This window comes from Sturnus vulgaris, chromosome Z, assembly GCF_052056855.1.
Source record: "Sturnus vulgaris isolate bStuVul1 chromosome Z, bStuVul1.hap1, whole genome shotgun sequence".
Classification (NCBI taxonomy): Eukaryota; Metazoa; Chordata; class Aves; order Passeriformes; family Sturnidae; genus Sturnus; species Sturnus vulgaris.
In genome coordinates this window covers 20,879,501-20,902,323 of record NC_142283.1, presented here as the reverse complement: position 1 = coordinate 20,902,323, position 22,823 = coordinate 20,879,501, and the positions used below count along the sequence as shown (strand labels likewise).

The 22,823-nt window shown below is 37.9% G+C and overlaps 1 protein-coding gene across 2 annotated transcripts in view; it reads left to right on the top strand.

The window, feature by feature from the left end:
- The first annotated feature begins 873 nt into the window (after positions 1–873).
- The window catches only part of DTWD2 (DTW motif tRNA-uridine aminocarboxypropyltransferase 2), an 85,646-nt gene continuing 63,696 nt past the window's right edge, over positions 874–22,823 (top strand). For both annotated transcript variants that reach the window (XR_015799231.1, XM_014874355.2), the window contains exons 1-2: positions 874–1,030; positions 22,368–22,458. Coding sequence is in view for 1 of the 2 variants with exons in the window: in XM_014874355.2 (XP_014729841.1) it covers positions 885–1,030; positions 22,368–22,458 (237 nt within the window). In the remaining variant the exon portion in view is untranslated. The remainder of the gene's footprint in view (positions 1,031–22,367; positions 22,459–22,823) is intronic.

Below are 22,823 nucleotides of genomic sequence, written 5' to 3'. Positions count from 1 at the left end.
TTAAATACAATACAGTTTATTTTGGATTCAGAACAGAAAACAGGAAATAACACAACCGGCCTACTCATCTGCAGATGTTAATTTCAGGAGAGGATCTCTTGGGTGGAAATTTACTGGCTGCTACATTTCACATTTCAGCAGATTTCTAACGTAAACTGCAACAACTTTGGAGTTGAATTTCATTGTACTGTATAGTGGACTCAAATAGACTCAGCTTATTAACGTTTCTACCTTAATGACCACAGTACAACTTAGATTTTGTCTTGTGCTGCAGAAACTCTCCTGGAGTTGAGTTGAGGAGAGGGTATAAGGGATCGAGGGAATGGGAATTCCTGAACTCCTACTCTGCAGCACTCGGAATAAAATATAAATTAAAGCGGACAGATAATTATTTAACAACCAGATGTTTGTGATTAAAAAAACCACAGTATCAAAAATTCCATCTCCCACCCGAGTGTCGTTAGTAGCACCAGGAGCTGCTATCAGCGCGGAGCGGGGCGCTGTCAGCTCCACGCCTGGGCTGTTTGTCGGTGTGTCCCGTGCGGTGAGGGCAGTGGCGGGGGCGGGCAGGGGTTCCCAGATCCCGGCGGGATGGGGCGGTCCCGGTGCCGGTGCCGGTCCCGGCCTGCCCCGGGAGGCCCAGCGGCTCCGCGCGACCGCCGCGTGCCGACACCGCCCCCTGCCGGTGGCGCCCCGCTGCGCGGCGCGAGCGGCTCGCATTGGCACCGCCCCAGTGGGCGGGGCTCCGCCGGGGCTCCGCGCCCTTCCATTGGGCGAGTCCCGGGAAGGGGCGGTGCCGCCCCTCACGTGAGCGGGGGCCGAGCGCTCTCCTGCCCGATGGCGCCCCCTGGCGGTTGGCGGCCATGTGATCTCGCCACGCCGGCATGGCGGGGAGCGGCGGCGGCGGGGCGGATCCGGGCCCGGCCACAGCCCCGGCCACAGCCCCGGGCGGGGAGGGCGAGGGCTGCGAGGGGCTGTGGGAGCTGCCGGTGGAGCATTGCGAGAGGCGGCCCGTGTGCGGGCGCTGCAGGTGACGCGGGCGTGGGGCCGCGGAGGTGCTGCGGGGCCGGTGGCTCCGCCCCGCTCGCCGTGAGGCGGCGCTGAGGCCACCGGTCGGTGGCTCGGCAGGGTCTGAGTCGCCCTCAGGGACACCCGCACTGTGCGGGTGGGTGTGAGCGGGGTCTCGCTCGCCCTGTGCGCCCTCCAGAGCGTATGGCATCGCACAGTCACGGAACGGGTCGGGCTGGGAGGGACCGCACGGGGCCATCTGCTCCAGCCGCCCTGCTCAAGCAGGGTCATCCCAAAGCACACGGCAAAGGATTGCATCCAGATGGTTCTTGGATATCCCCAGTGACGGAGACTCCACAACCTCTCTGGACAATCTGTTCCAGATACAGTAGAGATGTTCTTCCTCATGTTCAGGTGGAGCTTCGTGTGCATCAGTTTCTGCCTGTTGCCTCTTGTCCTGAGGCCATCATGTCCTAAAGGCATGTACACACCTCTTGTGTAGCAACAATGGGACGTGAATTAGCTCTGTTGTCCAAGGAGTGGGTAAATGTGGGGTGGGGAATACCTAGCGGCTCTGAAAAGCAAAGGGGAAGATGCGTCCCCTCAGTGCCATGCAGTGAGGCAGATGAGACTTCAGTATGTCTGGGCAGTCTTTGGTGCTTTGTCAAAAGGAAATGGGAAACTAGCCTTACCTAACAGCTTTACAGCTAATTTTGAAATAAATTCAAGCACCGGTTAACTTGTGAATTCCGGTGTCTTTTTGAAGCAGGCAGTGATTTATGGTCTTACAGGAATACCTCACAACCTGATTTTATGCTTATGCATGCCCTTTTAGAAAAGCGAATGCAGGTTCCTGAACTGAAAGGCTTGTGCATAACTGCCAAGGAAAAAAAATCTTAGCACCTACACTGATTCGTCTGTTCCTGGTCATTGGTGAAACAAGTGGAAAGGCGTGCAATTTTGTTAACAGTGTAGTTGTAGTCTTGAGTCTCAGAGTTCAGAAGCTTATTTTATTGCTGGTGAGTTTCCTGTATGTAAGTTGTAATAAAAAATATGTATCATGCAAGTCACAGTATTTGTAAGTGTTTACTTTTAGAAAAAGCAGTCTTGAGAAATAGTTGATGCTCAAAGATGAAAACCAAGCAGGTGAGTGACACTTGCCTTTTGCTGCCTTCTTTTTCTCCAGTGACTTGCAGCTCAAAAAATTTCTTGAGCCAGACGTGGTCTTGTATCTCATGTCCCCCAGTAAATATAGGTTTTTTTTTTCAGATGGGAATTTTTCCAATCCCCCTTGAACCTATGCAAATTTCATGTATCAGCAGCATGTGGCTACCAGGGACACACCATAGGCCAAAAACCACAATGGGGAGGAATTACTTTTAGTTTATTTTGACTATGGCTTCCACCTTCCACCCTTGGACATAGTATTCCAGGAATGAGCAAGCCAGCTGGATATGTATACCTTGGGTGATGCATTTCTGTTTATATTTATAAGGATCCTTCCTCATTCTATGGCTGCTTAGTTCCCTAGACTTTTGGGAAGTCTATTGGAAAGCCTAAGTTGATTTTGGTCAACTACTCTCACCCCTGTATTTACTGACTCCTTTCAAGATCTCAGAACTGAGAAGTAGGGTTTCCTTTTGCTAAAGCCATGACAATTCTTTTCATATAAACCATGTATTTTTGTAAGGTTCTACTAACCATATTTTCATTTGTACTTTCTGTTCACATTAGCAGTCTTCTTTTTTGAAATTTTTTTTTAGTAGTTGTTTGCTGCTCAGCATTTCTAATCCTGACATGCCAAGGAATTAGCTGAGTTAACTGACTGTCATTCCCTACTGAACTTTTTAATGTTGAATTTTTAAAAAATGCAGTTGAATACTGCTCATTATTCTTGTTTATTTGGTTAGTGTGTTTCACAATATCTACCTTAGTTTCTTCAATTTTGGATAGATTGTCTGACGAGTCACATAAAAAATGGTTTCTATAATAGGTATCTCTCTGTTTTCTTTCATAGTAAATGTGATACAAAGTATTTATTCAGCTCCTCATTACCATGTGGAGTGGTAAAACATCATCTTCCTAAAGAGCTGTGGATGAATTACCTTTCCTTGTGAGGAGCATGGGGGCAATGAGCACAGACAGAGGAAGAAATGTAGGGGCAGAGGAACCCAACAGGATGAAAAGACCATAGAGCTACTTTTTAAGGAAAAAGGGAAAATGTATTCATTTTTTGTTTTATTTTGTTTTTGTGGTGATGGCAATGCAAGACTAAATTGTACATTCAGTGTATTTTTGCAGTGTATCCCCTCCATACTATTATTCTGCAGGATTATAGATAAACATGCTTTTCTTTGATCATGACATTCTGTAGCATGACTTTGTCAAAATGGGTAAGGTTGTAACTTAGGGTGCCTAATGGGAAGTGATATTACCCTTAACAGTATCATGTTGGTTGGGGGCAGGTATATTTAATTGACTTCTTCAATTTTCTGAACTCTAGGTTTTTGTTGTAAAGTACCTTAATGAATGTGATTTAGGAATAAAGTGAGTACAAAAGGATGGAAGAATGGGTTCTCTGTAGCATCATCAGGGGAGCTGACTTCAGGTTCTGATTTTTTTTAGATATGGCAAGACAACTGATTGACAACTTGCTAACAAGTGCTCAGTCAAGATGTGAAATAGAAATGTGGGAGTAAGGTAGATAAGTTTTCATTTTGGATAATATGAATGTCACACTGAGTGTCCTGAAGGGACAGGATGTTTCTAAGTGTCATGTGTTTGGGTCTTTCTGTTGCCTGTGGTGGTGTTGGAGAAAGTATTAGCATTTGCAATAGCTTATGGTAGAGAATTTGAATGAAATAATGTAATACAATTTTACATTTTGAAGGTTTTTGTAGTGCCAGTTAAAAAAAGAAAAAGTGCAAAATGACCCTTCTTATGGTTGGTGTTTGAGATGGCAAGCAGCTGATGCAAATGAAGTATGTGTAGTTGACTGTTTTATTCTTGGGGAGGGAATTTAATACATTATCTGTCTGCCAAAACCAAAAGATTAGTGGGGATAAACTTTGAATCAATAACTCCTTAAGGCTTTCATATTCTACTTAATAAGTATTCTTGTTTTCAGAAGTTTGGCCCCCACACCCAAACATTTAAATAGGAGAATAAGCTCAATATAGTTTGCAAGTTGCTGTCAGCTTGAAAACCAAAATGACCAGGCCCCACAGGTGAAGTTATGTAGGACAACAATTTGATTTTGTGGTGTGACACTGATAGCAATTTAATGTTTTAAAATTGTGTCTTTCTGTGGGTCAGATTTCATTGTTTTCTATATACATGGTGTTCTGTTAGGGAAAAAGCCTTTTGGTAGTACAAGAGCCATGAATACAGAATGGACTGCTTGCCATAAATCTTGATTGTACATATGAAAAATGTCATTGTTATAGGAGAACTTGTGGGGAATATTTTCAGGAGAAATTACGACTTCAAACTCTGAGTATTATTTATCATCTCTGGATGTCTCTTGTAGGCCATCACAAATACCCACTGGTAACAGTCCTCTATATTTGCAGGACAGGTTTATGTTGTAAAGTTAGGGTAATGACAATTATAGCTCTGCTATAATATATGCTGCTATGCTATATATGTATATCACAGGTGGGGAGAAAGAGATGGAGTAACATTAATGCTTTGATATAAATATTCCCTTTGCCTATATCTAAAATATTACAGATGTTTTACTGAATTTGAATGCTGTGAGGACTCTTGATAGCATTGATAACTTGTGATAACAATGATGACTTGTGATGACATGGTGCTGCTTCATTATTTTGAGGAAAAATGTAATATTCTTACATAAGTGTCATGTACTTGTTCGTAATTCTGTTGTGTCATATAAAGGCTCAGTCTGAGGAAGCAATATGAGCTTTCTTCAGCACAATAAATATATCCAGTTGCCTTTTATCACATTGTTATGGTATTTAGATGCAAACACGAATTTTTAAGGTTTAAGTAGCAATGAAAGTGAAATAAGCATGCATTAAATCTTTTAGCAATGGCTGTTGCAGGAAAATAGCTTCATAGCCTTTTATTACTTTTACTTTGGGATAATTTTTTCCCAGTTAATGTGTTTTTGTGTCTGCAGTATGAAGATGAATACTCACTTCCTATGAGGACATAATTATCAGTGACCACCCTCACAGTCTGATATACTCAGCTGGGGCTGTAGACTGGTCACTTGGATGTGTCACTGTTGCTTACATCACAGAATCTGACATACAGAATGGGTGAGGCTGTCAGAGACCTCTTCAGATCATCTTGGGTCTGGACCCCTGCTGAAACAGGATCAGATAGAGCAGGTTGTCCAGGACTCTGTCCAGCTGGGTTTTGAATATCTCCAAGGACGGAGACCTCACAACTGCTCTGGGAATTTCTTCCGGTGTTTGACCAGTAAAAAAGTGTTTTCCTGTGTTCAGATGGAGTTTCACAGTTTACTTGTGTGTTTTGCCTCTTGCCTTCATAATGGGTGCTGATGAGAAGAGCCTGCCTTCATCTTCATTCCCTCCCAGTAGTCATTTATACACAGAGATAACACCCTCCTTAGCCCTCTCTTTTCCAGGACAAAGAGTCCAAGTTCTCAGCCTCTTCTCTTACGAAAAATGGTCCAGTCCCTTAGTCGTCTTTAGGTGTGTGCCGGGCATACTCCAATAAGTTTGTTGTGTTCTGGGAAGCCCAGACCTGAACCCGGCACTCCAGATGTGTCCTTAGGAGTGCTGAGTAGAGAGAAAGAATCACCTTGCTTGGCCTCCACACAGTGGTGTTAAATGCAGCCCAGTTTGCTGTTGATAGCCTTTGTGTCAAGGGCAAGGACAGTGTGCTGGCTCATGATTAGCCTCTCTGCCAGTTCCTTCTCTACAGAGCTGTTTTCCAGCTAGCTATTTGGTTCCCCAAGGGTGTATTGGTGCCTGGGGCTGTCCTTCCTCTTATGCAGGACTTTGCATTTACCTGTGTTGAAATTTCCTTCCAGCCCATTTCTCCAGCCTTTAAAGGTCCGTCCTGCCAGAGGCAAATATTCTTCGCAGATAAGGTTATTGTAGATGAGCACTGCCCATCCTAAGGTACCAGAAAGGAATGTGTGGGTTGAACCCAGCTCAAACCCATTACTCTTTTTGAAGTTCATTTTGGTTTTGTTCAGTTTTTGTACTGTGCTGAGCCACATAAATACTTCTTCCATGCTGATCTCGCTGGGTCAGGAAGATAATAGTCTCTATTGATTTTCTTGGTGGAGGACACTTACGCAAACAATTGGTCCACGGAGCAGTTTATCTATAGCAAAGGCCATCCTCCAGTCCCCTTTGTGTTGAAGTAAGTCCAGCTTCCTTTGTATTAGGCATGATGACTTCCTACATTTTTTTTCTGAACTTTTTCTTGAAAGGGTTCATTTATCATCAGTCACACCTTTGGACGGCCACACTGCAATCCACTCCTGTCAGCTGTGAGCTTACTAAGGGTGTGGTCTGTCTCCGAATACAGGTCAATGATGAAGAGGTTAAATGACTTAGCTCCAGTATTGATGTCTGGAGTACTCCACCAGCAGTTTGCCTTCAACTGGACTTTATCTCATTGCTCATGCCCTCAGCAGCTGGCTGTTGAGCTAGTTCTTTTCACTATCATTTTATCCAGGTGGTACTTTATCAGCTTGTCTAGGATGGTGAGACACTGTCTGAATAATTACCAAAGCTGAGGTGAACAACATCTACCACTTTCCCCTCATCCACCAAGGCAGTCACCTCACTATAAAGGGCCACCAATTTGATCAAACATGATTTTCCCTTTGTAGATCCATCTCTTTACTCTCAATACCCATTTTTCTTTTGTTTGTTTAGAAATAGTTTCCATGAGGATTTTCTCTACTGTCTTCCCAGGGGTTGTTGTAAGGTTGACTGACCTGTACTTTCCTGGACCTTCTTGCAGACAGTAGTGACATTTGCTTTCTTGTAGTTTGCTCACTAAATTCTGCAAATTCTATTTGCTAGAATTATAAATATCAAGCTAAACATTGTTTATTTTTGTTCTGTGTTTAGCAATTACTGTATATGCAGTAGTTTCTCATGCTGCTGTTTCTTCGGTCAATATTTCCAAAAATGAGTGGTGCCACAGCTGGTGGTGAATTAAAGATTTTGTTACTTACTTCCGCTGCATTAAATTTCAAAGGCATTTATTAATTCCTACTATATTGTGATCAGATTAATGAATAGAGACCTTTTAAGGCTGCCTTTTTGATCTGTTTGCATTAAAAGAAGGAAAAAGAGTACATCAGGCTGGCCATGTATGGGCTATGGATAACTATAGGCTAATAGGAGCACATCCAAAGACAATAACTGCAGCAGAGAATAATCTTATTAATTAAAACAATGTAGTACCTTTGATTGGCTCCTGTTCTGTAATTACACCAAGTACACCTTTTCCTTGGGGATGGTAGTATATTGTAAAAGAGGTCAAAAATTTCATGTTTCAACATTGATCAAACCTTCCCAGTTTAATTGTAAGGAATACTAAAAATACCAGTGGTTATTTTTCTAGATTTGCTTTCAATTTTTATAAACATAGCACAAAGCAAAAACCTAAAAAAAAGATCTTTTACTTTTTTTTCTTTCCATTGTGTGGGAGTTACAAAAGTAGCTGAAGACTGTTATCCATACACCCAAATAAGAGTTGGTTTAAGTGCAGCAAATCCAGTGATTTTTCATTTAATTTCTGGGATTTATGTCTGATATTGGCATAGGTAAATTTCAGTTGCAGTGCTGAAAGAGATATTCTTTTGAGGAGAGCCAGGCCTCACATATCCTGGAGTTTTTTGTTATGTAATGTACTCTAGAGCTTGTCTGAGCATCCTGTGACTGATTAGTTTTACTTCAGTCAGATTCTTTTCAGTTCCTGTTTTTTCTTTTTTCTTTTTTATGTTTTCCTTCAGTTTGATTTCTGTTTTTTAAAAAAACTTTCCTGTCATTTTAGGTGCATCACTCAAACATTCTTCCTTTGTTAAGACAGTATGTGTAGAATTTCTTAGAATTTTTTTTCTGAATAATCTCAGAAAAATGACTTATCAGGGTCATCTGACTTCTTCTACCTGTTTTTTTTCTGATGTCTTTCATTTATGATTATTTTTGGTTTTTTGTTTTCCCTTTCAGCTGTGGTGTTTGTTGGAGTCTTGTCTCTTCCTTTTAATGACTGTATGTCATTCTACTACCCTATCTCCCATCCACATTTATCCCTTGTAATGCACCTGTGTGTCCCTTTCTCATTTTTTTAAAGTCAAATAGTGTTCTGAGCACTGGATTCAGTTTGCACTTGGCACTTTTATAGCTTTACATTTTTTAGAGTTGTACTTTTGCTTCACAAGCTCTGCTGAAATGTTTTTTATCAAAGTCTCTAATGCTTTTTGCTTGGAATAAATAATCCCAGTTCAGACTCCTGGATCTGTCAGCCTAGTAATTGTCTGTGTTGTTACTAGAAGCATAGTTGTCTTGTGGCTTGCAAGACATAGTCAACAGATTTTTTTTTTTCTCCATCTTTCTACATGCAGTTTCTGAGTTAGACCAATTATGCCTGTGATTTCTGGCACAAATTTATTTTAAAATTCTTGTACTCAGTTCCTAAATCTATTTAGCATGTTAATATGGAAAACCACAAAGTGTCTCTAGCATATGATTTTTATTTAATCTCAAATTTAATTTCATGGAAACGTCCAGCTGTATTAGTTATGTGAAGGGAATGTGTCCTTGCAGTACTTAATTTTTGTTTTCCCATGAACATGTAAAGAAAATGGACACAACAAGTCCTGGAGGCCTCATCCTATGGCTCTTCTGGCACAAAGTAGTAGATAGTAGGTCATCTATGTTGTAAAGTCAATATTAATTTTTTTTACCTAGTGAATAAAATACTTACTGTGGCTTTATTTCTTTCTACATGTTTTCCTTAGTTTTTATATATTAATATTTGATAATACAATTTTTTGAGAGTTTTTTCCTTCTTTCTTTTTTCCTTTTTAAAGCAATCAACTGTTGTCCAAAAGGCTAGAAATATTAAAAAAAAATTGACTATGCATGCATCCTACATTTGCAAGGAGTGCCTTTTAATGCACACTTTCGTGTGAATTTACAGTATGAGCTTATAAAATCTTACAGTATTTATAATGCTTTTATTTTCTTATGTGTCATGGAATTGGCATTCTTGCCTATATTTCTGTTTAGCCTTCAGCATTTCTATTTATTCCAAAAGTCCAGTTTGATGAAACTGAAAGTAGGCAAGTTGTGCAGTAGGGAGAGAATAAGTGGAATAAATTGGAATGAATATGAAATGTTCAGGAATTCAATATTTTGATGCTTATGTCAGATAGTGGAAAGAGAATGCTCCTTGTCTAAAAGCACCTAGAGTTTATGGGTTAATTAAGAATGTCAAAGAGTCAGACAAAAATCTACTGCCAGAAAAGTTAATTAGAGATAAGGCTAGTTTGGTTAACAATGGATTATATTCTTAACCGCAGTAAAGTGGTAAATCAAGAGAGTGGTATTTTATAAAAAAAAGAGGATCCAAAAAAAGGTGGTTTAACTGGTTTAAATGGTGGTCTTATGGTTTGCTGTGTATATGAAACAACAGTAGTGGTCCAATTCAGTTTTATATATGTGGAATTAGTTTTCCCTGGTATTTTTGAATTCAATATTATATTTAAACAATTTAGGAATAAGTCCCCTTTCCCATCCCCCCCCACCTTGGTTTATTAGAATTGTTGGTTATAAACAAGAAATTATCTTTGTTATAATTTTCAACAAATGAGGTTATGAGGCTGTAAAATCATTAGAGTTTAAATTTATTTTGTTGTCTTTATTAGAAGGGCTTGTTAATTGTACTTTCTAATAGGAAATTTCTTCATTAATATGCTAAAGAAAGATCAATGAATTCCAATTTTGCTAATTCTTCTGGACACCTGAGTCAAATTCTCCTTCAGCATCAAAGTTCTTTTAAAAACCCTAATGCATGAAAAGCAGGCAGCAAATACACTGTATTAAGTTGATTTTAAGTGCCTTTTAGAATATGTAATCTATGTCATCTCCAACTAGGTTAAAAAAATAATTCCTAGTGTACAACAGGCCTACTTACACCTATAGCTGCTTCATGCCTTACAAAATGAACAGGGATGCTGATGAATATGTGCTTTAAACTCAAGTAGTTTTAAAGATATCTAGGCACCAAATATCTTGGAGCTTAAGTCTAAAAGTGCTTCAGTAATGTCTTCGACTTTTATAATGGTGCAGTGGATATAATCTGTCAAACTCTATTAAGCTGGTTATGCTTTAATATAGTTCTGTTCTGAGCCTCTGCTTTCATTTTGTATTCTGTTCACTGTTGGCAAATGCAGATTTTGCAACTGTTGGGAGAGGGGTTGGGGAGAAATGTAGTAAGGGCACTATCAGAGGACTAATGAAGTCATGTATCACTAAAACAAATGTGGGTAAGGGACAAATAGAAAAGCAGCATGCCCACTTTCTTTGACAGACTGGTTAATGGATTTAACAGTATCTGACCATGATGACAGGTTCTGGAGTAAGGAGCCGTTACATCTGTCTGATTTAAGAATATTAAGAGGGTGTTTGAGAGCTTTCTACAGAAGTCAAGCTGGGAAGATACAGACTAGGAAATGGGTCTACAAAATAAAGAGACTTCATGGGCTGTTGAGCTCAAGCAGTCAACAGTTCAAAGTAGGAGAGGTCTTTGTGGGGGTTTATACTGCGGGCAGATTCAGTCATGAGGAACCTCACAAAATTCAGCACTTTTGAAGCTCAGTAACCAGGGTTAAACAAGCCCGGGTATCACTTCAGCTTGTGTACTGGCCTGCAAGGGGACCACTCTGCTGCAGAGGTGGGCAGCAGGGTGCGTCTGGGCCAGCAGCATTCCCTGGTGGGAGAGGAGGCCCTGTTCTGTCAGTTTCAATCAGAGTGTAGCTGTGTTTCAGCTTCACAAAAAACGAATTAAATTTTTTGAGACTGCTTAAATGCTAGAGCTGGTTGCCTGGTGAGACTCTGGTAGGCTAACATCAGTTGGCTCAAGGCCTTTGAAATTATGCCAGCTTTGAGTCCAAAATTGTTCCAATTCTGAATTATTTTATGAGTCTGTTTATAGCTTTGTACTGCTGTGCTCTGTGTAAATTAATACCAGTGGCCTCTCAGAGCATGATACTTTTATGAGTGCAATATTAACTATTAACGGTTGTGATCCTTCTTATTCCTGTCAGTCGCTTAATGAGATACTCAAGTGCAGTCTAACTTTGATTTTTGTTAATTTTAAAAGCATGTTATCTAAATATACACTACACTAGTAATAAAAGTAGTGTTTCCAAGTTACACAAGAAAGTTTCATCTATGCAAAAGATTTCTAAGCTTCTTATTTAAAAGAAAACATTATTGCGGGGTATTTTTTGCTAGGACATGAAGCCTGCAAAGCACCTTGAGTGGTAAAAATCAGTGAGGTTTGATGTGGTAACTGTTATATTAAGCATTAAAAAGAATTTGTGACTTCTAGTATCCAGAAAATGCTTTAGAATGGCTTAATGAATTTGATGTGCCTGGTTAGATAAAAGAGATACTCTGTATTCAGTAAAAACCAACATGTGTTAAAGAACTAATTTTTTGCTATTAAATTACAGATACACTCTTTTAAAATATATTATTATATTGCATTTTATCAGGAAATTAACTGACTGCTTTTTAATCAGATAGATGGTAGATCAGAATCAGTGTATTTGACAGAAGCGCTGCTGTTCAGAAAAAGGACACTAGAGCGCAGTGTAGCATTTAAAGTGCTCTCACATCTAAGTGGCATCAGGAAGTCTGAACAGAACATTGCACACGGCCTTTTTTCAATGGTTTTATAATGTTGAGTTTTACTCAAGTTTTCTGAGTGTATAAACACAACTCCATTCTACTACCATCTATGGCAGAATTTAATATTATACTAGAATACTTCAGCTGAAGATTCTATTTCATATTTAGCCATCTTCCTAATAAAGGTTATTTGTCATATGAAGCTCCATTAACTGCATTTTTGCTTGCATTCAGTTAAAGATAAACTACAGAATCTTTCTTTTAACAGGAATGTGCGTTCTCTAAAGGTGTTTTGTCTGATAGACGTTATCTACTTTTATGTTAATGCTAAATATAATTTAGAAAGGGATTCTAAATCGGTTGTGTGTTCTGTTTTACCATAATAAATTATAACAATATCTTCATTGAATAGTTTTTAAAAAGTTTTTGAAAAGAATAAAGGTTAAATTCATAGCTGGAAGTGACAGGATATAGCATTGCTGTGTGGATTGAGAGACACAAGAACTTAACTCTTTTAACTTCTAAAAGACATGTGGGCACTGAACCTGCTTTCATTAAAAATCAATGACAGAATATCCTTGATTTTCTTCATTTAGTGCAGAAGTAACCTTTTAATTAACTCCCTTTTTCATCTGCATATTTCAAACCAGGACTCAGACTTCATTTTGTTATTAAAAAATAAAATACACAATTAAATAGGTTCTGTGTTTAAAATACTATATTAGATAAGATAAAGTTGCATGAGAAATCTAAATTTCCTATTGCTTTTGTGGAGATGGAAAGGGTGTTTTCATTGAAACTTGGTCAGTGTGTTTGGAAGAGACTGTTGCTCATGTAATTCAAGCTTGAAACTGAAAAAATCCCACAAGATGGGACTTGGAAATTTAGTGTTAGAACTTTTTATTCTTGCCTGCATAGATTTTTGCAATGTTAAGCTTAATGACAAATTGTAATCATCCTTTATTGATGAATAAAGAAACAATATCAGAACAACAGTGCAGGAAGATTTTAGGTAAATTTAACTTGAGATTTGTAGACTGCGTTTACACAGCTTCAGTTGCTGTTTGAACCCCTCACTGCACCTGAAATGTGCTGTCAGTGGCTTCTGTTAGCAATGTCTTAATCCCAGCTTCCCTGTCTTACTGCAGTGTTAATTGTGAACCTTTATTATACATGGGCTGCTAAAGAACCTGTGTTCCACCAAGCTACAGACTGAGAAGATGAGGGAGTGTCACCACAGTGTCTGAGAGTAATCTGTGGAGAGGCTCTTTGTGCAGGCATGCAAGGCACTACCAAGCCTACCAGACCCAAGATGCTGGTGCTGTATTGTTGGAAACTTTTTCTTATTTTCTTTTTTCTCTTTCTTGCTTGGATTGTTGGGTTCCCCTCAGCCGTGGGAAATTCTGGACATTTTCATGCGATGTTTCGATTACACAATTTTTCTGCTTTGTCTTTTCTTGTGATAGCATCTAAACTTGTGAAACAGATTGGGAATTATAAGCTGGAAATATAAGACTTGAGTTCAACTTCTTAATGTCTCAATGGCACCCTTTAAATGCCATTACTGCTTCACCTTTTTCAATAAATTTAAAGCTCTGCTAGCTGTCTGGCATCAAGCTTGTCAGAGTGCTAGGTATTTTGCCAGACTGTAGCGCCAAGATGCATGAAAATGTCAACAATCTCAGGCTCATTAGTTTTTGGCTTTCCTCGCCTTTCTGTAATGACTGCAGTGCTGCATAAGCTAAATGCTATTTTATTTATTTACTCCTATTAGTTCCAGTGGAAACTACAGCCAATTTTAATGTAAACAGTTAAGCTGTTGAAAGAGTGTTCTCCTATTGATTTGTTAATTTAAGTTATTTACAAGGAAAGCTGACTGCCAAAGTGTGCTTCCATGTAATAAGTTCAGAAAATGATAGTGTGGATATTTTGTTATTTTCTTCTTTGTACCTTTTCTCTTCTAAAGCACTAGAAAATACATGTTGTATTGGATATGTTTTGATTAGGATTGTAAAGCTGCCATGAACATACCAGGCTGAAAAGAAAAAAAAATCCCCAAACTAACTTGTTTGTCCTTTATTTATGATATAATTGGTCAGGCAGAGAGATTGTTTGTCTTGGGAAATGGACACATGAGAACTCAGCACAACTTAAAAGCCTTTAATAAGGTTTGTGATGTTTTGGTCCACATTTTTGAGATATATTGCTTTTTTGTCTGCATACCTTCAGAATAAAAATATGCAAAAGATCACTCATTAAGGATAGCGTACTCTTATAGCATTCATGCATATGGTGTACTAAAGAATGTAGTAATTTTGTGGGGTAACCTGTTGCTTTGTATTGTAGTGTCAAAGGAAATGTTCAAATTAATTTAAAAGTATTTTAATAGAATTGCATGTCACTGTGGTGTTATAAACTTTTCCATTAAAGCCACTTCACCCATAATTGCTAATTCTCTACTTACTATGTCTTCAATATATGCTGCTAATACTACTGATGATGAGGATAAAATCTGTACTATTTACTTAGTTGAAAAGCACTGTGAAAAATATGGTAATGTGAAGTAGAAGTTTGGAATGATACATAAGCCATCAGATACTTGGAAGGAAAGATACCTCATTAATTTTAGATATTTTTACAAATACACATATTCTAAAGAGAAATGTATGTATAGATGTATTTATGTGTGTATGTATGTTTATTTGCCTAATTTTTGAAGAACTGCATTAAGTGATGTAATTTTCAACAAAACAGGAAGGTCTTCTTTAAGAACTCAGAGCTTGTAATGAATTAAGTGACTGATTCTGTCCCTTCTGGAAAGTAGCCTTTTTAGTCCAGTTTTAGTCTCAAATCTAAAAATAAGGAAAATAAGATCCTGTAATCTTTGCAAGTAAGGCTTTTCAAGTGTATTGCTACAGTTGTTCAAATCCAGACCAGTTGGACTTTGACTGAAAATCATTACAAGCTGATTGTTGTTTGGTGCTGAAGAAGTGAGTTGGTGATGTAAATCCCATTTCTAGTAGCTGGCTGTCAACAGCTGAAAACTCAGCTATTTTTGAGATAGATTTGTTGCTTTTTTTTTTTTTTCTTCCCATAAGAGCTCAAGACATAATCCCTGAAATATATTGGGTTGCTCTGAAAGTAAATGTTAAAATGAAACCGCGTATAGTCTCTACTCTTGTTTTCAACACTTACCTCGCTGAGCTTTATGTTCTCCTGCTGAATGCAGGAGCTGGATAATGGTCTATTGCTTCTTTTTTTAAATAGAGATTTCTGCCAGTAGACCATACTCAGAGCAAATGGGTCAAACATGAGGTTCCATGGTCGAGAGCTAAATAATGAATAACAGGTGCTTGGGGATCATCATAAATACAGGGCACCTGTAGAGTGATATTTGTGGCTGACAGGAATAGTGGTTTTGTGATTTTCTGAAATAAAAGGTGTATCTTCATGCTTTAATAACATGTGATGATGGACAGCTTTTTTATTGCTATGTATTTCTTCCCCCACCAATTATGTGATGCAGCGTAACTATTCATGAAGCAGGTGTAAATAGGTGTTTCTTCTGGCCCTTAGTCTCTGCTGGTATTCCTTGATGCTTCTGTAAATTAACTACCTTATACTTTCTTCAAGTTTTCTGAAGTCCAGTGCTCTGGGCAGAGATCCAAGATTGTTTCAAATTTACTAGAAAGCAAAGTTTTCAAATTGATTGACTATGATGGACAATCAGGGTTTTGCACAGGGGTCTGCAGTTAGAGTGGAAAACAGAAAGAAGGGCAAGGAATGTATCTTCTCACCATACCATATAAGAGCAGGAGAACTGCTGAGAGCTGGTGCCAAGAAATCTGAGTGGTAGGAAGTAGTTCTGTAATCTCCTTGCTGCTCACTAATAGTGCATGCTTTGTTGAGAGACAGGGAGATGACTCTCTCTCCCTGTCCCCCTTCGGAACCTCTTTCTGTACCTCTTCTCTGAAGTATCTCTGACCCCATCCCATTGCCTTCTCCAACTGCTGCATCCCTTGATCCTGTTAGTTCCAGTGGGATACTAGGTTGGTTCAAAGGCAGTTTTTGTCTAAAAAATACTGCATTGCTTTTTGAATGCCTCTGTTGTATATTATGCTTCTTTACACTGTGACCAGGTTTGCTGTGTTGATAGTACCTCATGGCAAGAAGAACAGATGCTATGTTTTATCAATGGTACAACTATGAGGAAAGTACTCTGGAAATGAACTTGTTGAATACAATGGTAACCTCTATTTATTTGGTCAATTTTATGGTCTTGTTGGTTTGGAAATTTGTGATACTGTCTTAAATGTCTTCTGGTACAAAATGCTAAATTTGATCTGGCATATTTTAATGAATTTAATATCTAGTACTGCAGTGGTTTTTCCTGGAACTAGATAGAAAAGTTTTGGAACCCATACCAGAATACATTACAGGTTTAAAGTGTGAAAGGAGCAAGATCTGTAAGTTAAAAGAGATAAAACAGAGGTAAAATTAGGTTTAAATTAGATCTTGGGAATAAATTTTTTGCTGTGAGGGTAGTGAGGCATTGGAACAGTTGTTGAAAATCTTTTCTGACCCAGGCCTTTCTGCTGTTGATCCATTGGTACTTTTGATCTGTTTCTAGGAGGATGCTTTTTTTTTTTTTCCTGGGTGGTACCCTGGAGCAGTAGAAGGAGGAAGTTGGTAGTGATATGGCATTATGTGAAGTCCTGACAGTCAAACTCAGGGCCTCAAGCTGTTTAGCACTGTGCACATTTGATATGCATTGGAAAATTATCTGCAAAATGGAGAGACACTAAATGACTTCATAGCTCTCTCATCATAGTGTGAGACCTGTGGTAGAACTTTTTATATGAATTAGAATAAGTATTCTAGATTTCAGATCAGGTGAGTTAGTTTATTTCTGTGTTCTGTTGCTTAAAGTTGCTGTCCTTATTGTTTTTAAAAGGTTAGAAAAGCTTTTGTGCATGAGAACTAAATTTTCTTTAAATAGTTGCCTTTTTACACCTGAAGGCAATTTGTTTGCAAAATAGATGATTCATATTGTTGGGTAACAAACATTTTTTTCCATTATTGTGTCTAATCTTTTCTTTGGAAAGAAGATTTTCAATGTGATTTGTATTAGATGCTTTTTCTGTGCATACACATTTAAGTGTATATTTTAATTCAGGAAACAAAGATATGTTCCATTAAATTCACTGATTGCGTCATTAAAAAACTAAAATACCGAAACAAAACCAACCCATACACCTGTTTTATTTATTTATAACTTCTTATGGGAAGCAAAACTTCAGCAATATGCTTTTTTGGTTTGTTTGTTTGTTTGTTATTTTTCTTTGCCAGGAAACTGGTGTTATACAGATTACCAAGTGGAAAAGGAAGTGCTCTATTATTGTTCTTGATTCTCCCTTCACCTGTCTTTCTGATACTGTGTTTTATGTGGCTATTGACTCCTAATGAAATTTGTAAGGATTTAATTTCATATTTTTATGCCTCATGACCAGTGAATTTCTAAGTCTTTTGAAAGAGAAGGGAGGAAGAAATGGGCATTGGAACACAATAAAATCATAGTAATCTTCTATGCCTCATTTTTCTCAGGAAGCCCCATTAAAACTGAGGCTTGAAATTTTGCTTGAGTAAAGAATGTCAGAAATAAGCCTAGAATAAAACTCGACAGTCCCAATGGCATGAGAAATTACTCCAGGTATTTTTGATCTGGCTTTTTCAACACTCAGACTGCACACCAGAGGTTTTTGTAGGGTCATAATAATGTTCTGTGTTTAACTACTTTATCCTTTCTTAGTAACACTTTACAACGGATCTGCATTTTTGAGAACTACTCGGCATTAAACTGCTTTTTTCACAGGATTATTTATTGAAAGTTTGTCCTATTGAATTTATATTAACTTCAGAACGTCTTTTTTTCCTAAATGTTGAGTTAGGATTGTTTCTTCCTAAATGCATAGCTTTATACATATCTATGTATACGATCTACTTATCTATGTATAATCCACTCTTTCTTTTATGTTCCCTCTACAGCGGTGGTGGTTAAGGTGGAGAATGTGAAATGTCATCTTAAATAAATTTTTAGTTTGTGTTTGGCCTATTAATATAAATGTAGCAAAAATAACTTTAGTTTTCAAATTTTTAAAAATAAATGGACTTCTTCTTTTAAACTTGCTATGTACAGCTTTGTAAAACTGAATGTTGTTTTTATGCATGGGCGTAATGGACTTGTATCAGTATAAAACATACATAGAAGCGTTAGTATAAAACAAACATATGGTAACTTTGTGGCTTTTCTTCAGATTTCTCGGTGGGTTTTGACCTTGAAACCCTTGGTGTTTTGATAAAAACAGTAGATAAATCTAATTTACTTGAAGCAGTCATTTCTGTTTTGGCAGGCATGTTTTTTTTTAAATACAGTCTGGGGCCTGACCTTGGCAATATGTGTCGGAACATGAATATCTTGCTACAACTGTTAGTTAAAAAACATCAGCTTATTCCTAATTTTAATATTGGAAACATTGTTTCTAAAACATGTGCTTGTCACACTCAACCTCTGTATGTTTCCATACAAATATCTATAAATGCTGAGCATAAAACTGTAACTTTGTTAGTTTTTGCTTACTTGGGGTTTAAATCCTTGAATGACCTACATGTATTTTTCTGAGTATGGGCGTATGAGCACAATCGCTTCAATTCACAAAATGATGTTTGTTCTCAGAAGGCGGCTTTGGACGTGTAGCAAGGTAAAATTTAGTTATGAAGCAAGTGAGGACATGTTTGCAGTAAAATAATACAGAGACTTGGAAAGAGTTTCAGAATTAGCTCACTATTTTTCAGACTACAGTATATTTACTTTTAGAGTATCTCTGCCCAGAATCTGGTAATCACACAAAACCTGACACCACAGTCTACTGTCCGCATTCAGTTCTGCTGGGAGGATAGACCTAATGTTATTCTGAGTATCATTAATTTTGATATAAATAATGGAAAAGAAAGCTGTGAAGTCAATACATGTACATGGCTGTCTTTTTTCATATGGAACACTCTTGCAAGATATGGTATGATGATTTTTTTTTCTTTTAGTTATGCCATTGTTATGGATTACTTTATCATAAGTTTTTAGACTAGAAAAGCTGTATTGAAAAACAGGTAAGAGTCCACTGGATAGCTTTAATCTGTATCAAAATTGCATACAGGTGAATAATACAACAAAAAATGATTCTCCTTAAAATCCAATCCCCACGCACAAACCTTTTCCTTAATATTCTAACATTTCTGCTCCTGCTTCCTCAGAAATTACGAAGTTGATGTTCAGTGTTAAGAAGTTCCTGGTGCTTCTCTCTCTCTTCTGTGTATGTAGGGCAGGACTAAAACAGCATCTTTAAACAAAGAAAAAGAACAAATGCCTTTTCTGGCCAGGTCGTATTTCTGAGAGCAAAGGCAGCTTTTGTGGGGGTGGAACAGAACTTGTTTTGTTTTGCAGTGCTTCCTGTCCCACAGATGTAGGCTGGTAATGTTAGTTTCATGAAGGAATAATGTTGGGGTTTTTTTGTCTCTCAAATAACTGTTAGGTTCCAAAGTAAAATTACGGAAATAAGTCTTGTGCCCTCAGGATGGGGTTGTAAAAGTATGATTTCAACATAATTAGGTACCTAATTGGGTGCTTAAAATTAAGTGATGTATATGCATATGTAAGTAATTAAATTATATTGGGAAATGCTTTATTTGTCATAGTCTGTGCTCTGCTCCCTACAGATCAAATTACAGGCAGAATTTATTTTGCAGCTATTTGAAAATACTTACTTTCCAGTAATTTCCTTCTTTTTGTTTGGATTTGTTTATTTGTTTCTTTCTGTGAGATTGACAAAGCTTAAAAAAATCTGGAAACAATCCAAACCACTGTGGAAAATATAAAAACCATATACCAAAGAGAAACTTGAAAGTACATAAGTTATATCTAGTGAAATTTGTTATAATTAAACACCCTGAGGTCAGAAATCACTGGAAGCTCTTTCTGTGTGCTTTTAAGAGGTATGAACAGTGTAGCTCATGAGGCTGAAGTCAACAGCTAACTGTTTTGGAATAGCTTGCTTTTGTACATTTTCATGCCTTCATCTCTCTTCAGCAGAAAATGCCATAATGGGGAGAACTTTAACAACTTATCCTGTAAGTGAAATCAGCTGTAGAAGTGAACCAGACATTGGGGAGAAACCAAAGAATCACACTTTGTACACACACCTGAGTTTCTGATAAACCTGATGACCAAAAAGAGAATGAACTTTGACTTAACAATCAGGGCACAGGTAACAAACAGCCTCCACAATATTTGCTGCTTCTAGATTGTTATCAAAACAGAGATTTCTGTTTAAATTGCTCACATGTGAGAACATTTGGGAAAAGGGCAAAGGGATTGCACTGGAGAACAACCCATCAGACTCATAAGTGCAGTCGTTTTCAGTTCATTCATGATGAAGCTCCCTTGAGTAGCCCACTGAATAGTCAGGTTACTGAGTGCTTAATTTTAGGCCCAAAGCCTAGCCATTAATACAGCAGAATGTGCCAAATTTATGCAACAGGAAAATGCCAGTACTAGAAAGCAAAACAGACAGCAGGCGACTGGAACAGTACACCAGAAGAATGTATCAGAATAATTTCCAGTTTGTCATTAGGCTGATTTATTGTCTGTGAGCCCTTTAGTGTAAATATTTAACATTAGTTTTTCTAGTGCTTATTTTGAGAAGTACCAATTCCTGTTTTGCATAAACATTTTCCGCATCCTCACTTTGTATTTAGACCGGTGTTAGGTAGCCTTTCTATCCTATGGAGAAGTGATAGCCTCTGTGCCTCAGTAGCTGGAGCTTGAAGTACAGGTTTTAAATTAGCTCAGCCTGCCAACTGATAAAGAGGAGCTTATCAGTTCTTACTGCCTTTTTATAATGCTGTCATTTACTATTAAATACTAATGTTGGAATGGAGAACAGCTGTAGTTGTGTGGATCACTACAACATTACTCAGTCCACCTGTCTGGATGTGTGAACATTTGCTCTTGTGAACAAGCAAATTCATTCTCAGTTGGGCTCATCATTATTGCAGTTTTCGAGACAATTGCACGACAGAACACACCGAGTTCATGTGACAACAGCCAAAGTTCATTGATGGACGGCCTCTTCTGTAGGGGCTTCAAAATTCCCACGTTGAATATTTGATTGGTTGAGATCTTAACACTGCTCAGTTCACTGGCCAATTAGATGTCTGCCTTCAGTCCTGAATGGGATTGGCTAGGGTCCCCTGTTAGGTTCGAATCCAACCCATCATTATCTTACCTGACCACTTGTTTACTTGTTATCGCAAGTTTTATCTGTGCAGCTTACAGACCAGCTGTATCTGTCACACATCATGAATTTAATCTGAACCTGTCTTCTGAATTCACTTCTTTGAATCACATCTGCTGCAGTGGTTCACTGCTTACTGCCTCTCCTATGTGGTCAAGGTATGAACTGATAACAATAAAGGTTACAAGGAGGGTGCAGGTCAAGTTCTGCTGAGTCCCTATCACTGCTGGAAATACTGACTTTGTATTTTTTAAGTTTGCAGTGATTTTAATTGATGAATAGAGGTAGTAGTTTAACTCATAGGAAAATTCTTCGTTTTTCTGAGTAGTTGAATAACGTATGCAAGGAGCTAGAGTGACGTCTGTATGTGCATGTGAATGTGTGGTTTTCTGGAGTAACAGTTCAGTTTCTCTTTGAATAACTTCAAGCTTACTTCTTTGCTTCTGTTTATTCTTGATCATTCTGCACATCAGTTTCATACTAAGTTAATTTCTTTCGATACTGTTCTTCAGCTAGTCATTTCAGCTGCTTGAGACAGTACACCAAAGAATTTTAAGTGGTTTTTTTCTGAGTTAGATTAGATGTTCCTAATAAGGATTTTTCTGTTTTCATTCCACATGTCTGCTACATATTTCAGCATAGATAGAATTAAAAAAAAATTAAAATACAGCATGTCTAGGGTTTCATGTGTGTATACTTCTAAAATGCTATATTTTAATCAATCATTATAAGTATTATATAGATTGTAAATATTGTATGTTCTATTATATCTCTTAATATTGTTCAAACTAAGTTGTTAGGAAAGCAGTAACAGACTTGTCTAATAAGGGTATGGATGCTAGTAAGCTGCTCATCTGGAAGATGACAGAAGAATTTTTAGAGTGCTTTAACCCTGACCAAACCACAAGAAGTACTTGAACACTGTTCTCAAAATGCTGTTTCAATGAAAGCCTTTCCTCTTTGGTTTTACAAGTGAAAGGAGTTTAAAACATAAAATTACATGAGGTTTAATACAATGTAGTTAGGGGAAGTACTTAGGGAATGCAGTATGTATTTGTGCAATCTATTTATATCTTCTTTTACAAACTGCTGATTGTTTTTTATTGTTCTCTCACTCTCTTTCGCCATATAGCCGTCCTCAGAAGGTGTGTTTGTGTCCTTTCCTGCCTGTGCATCCACTAAAGGTCTCTACCTGCTTGTATATAATTCAGCATCCAGCAGAGGTGAGTAAGGCTGTGGTAACAAGACTTCAGCTTGAATCCAAATGCAGCAAATGATAGGCAGGAGGGAGCAGCTGTGCTGTCAACTCATTGTCATGTTTTGACCCCAGCCATCTCCCAGGTACTGAGGACAATGCAGTACCCCAGTACTTGCCCCTCTGCCAGATGGGATGGGGATGAGAAGCAGAGGGCAGAGGTAAAACTTTCTGGGAGAGAGATAAGAACAGTTTAATAAATTAAACAAAGTAAAATAGTATTACTACTATTTATAATAATAATAATAATAATAATAATAATAATAATAATAATAATAATAATAATAATAATAATAATAATAATAATAATAATAGCAAGTGATACACAGTACA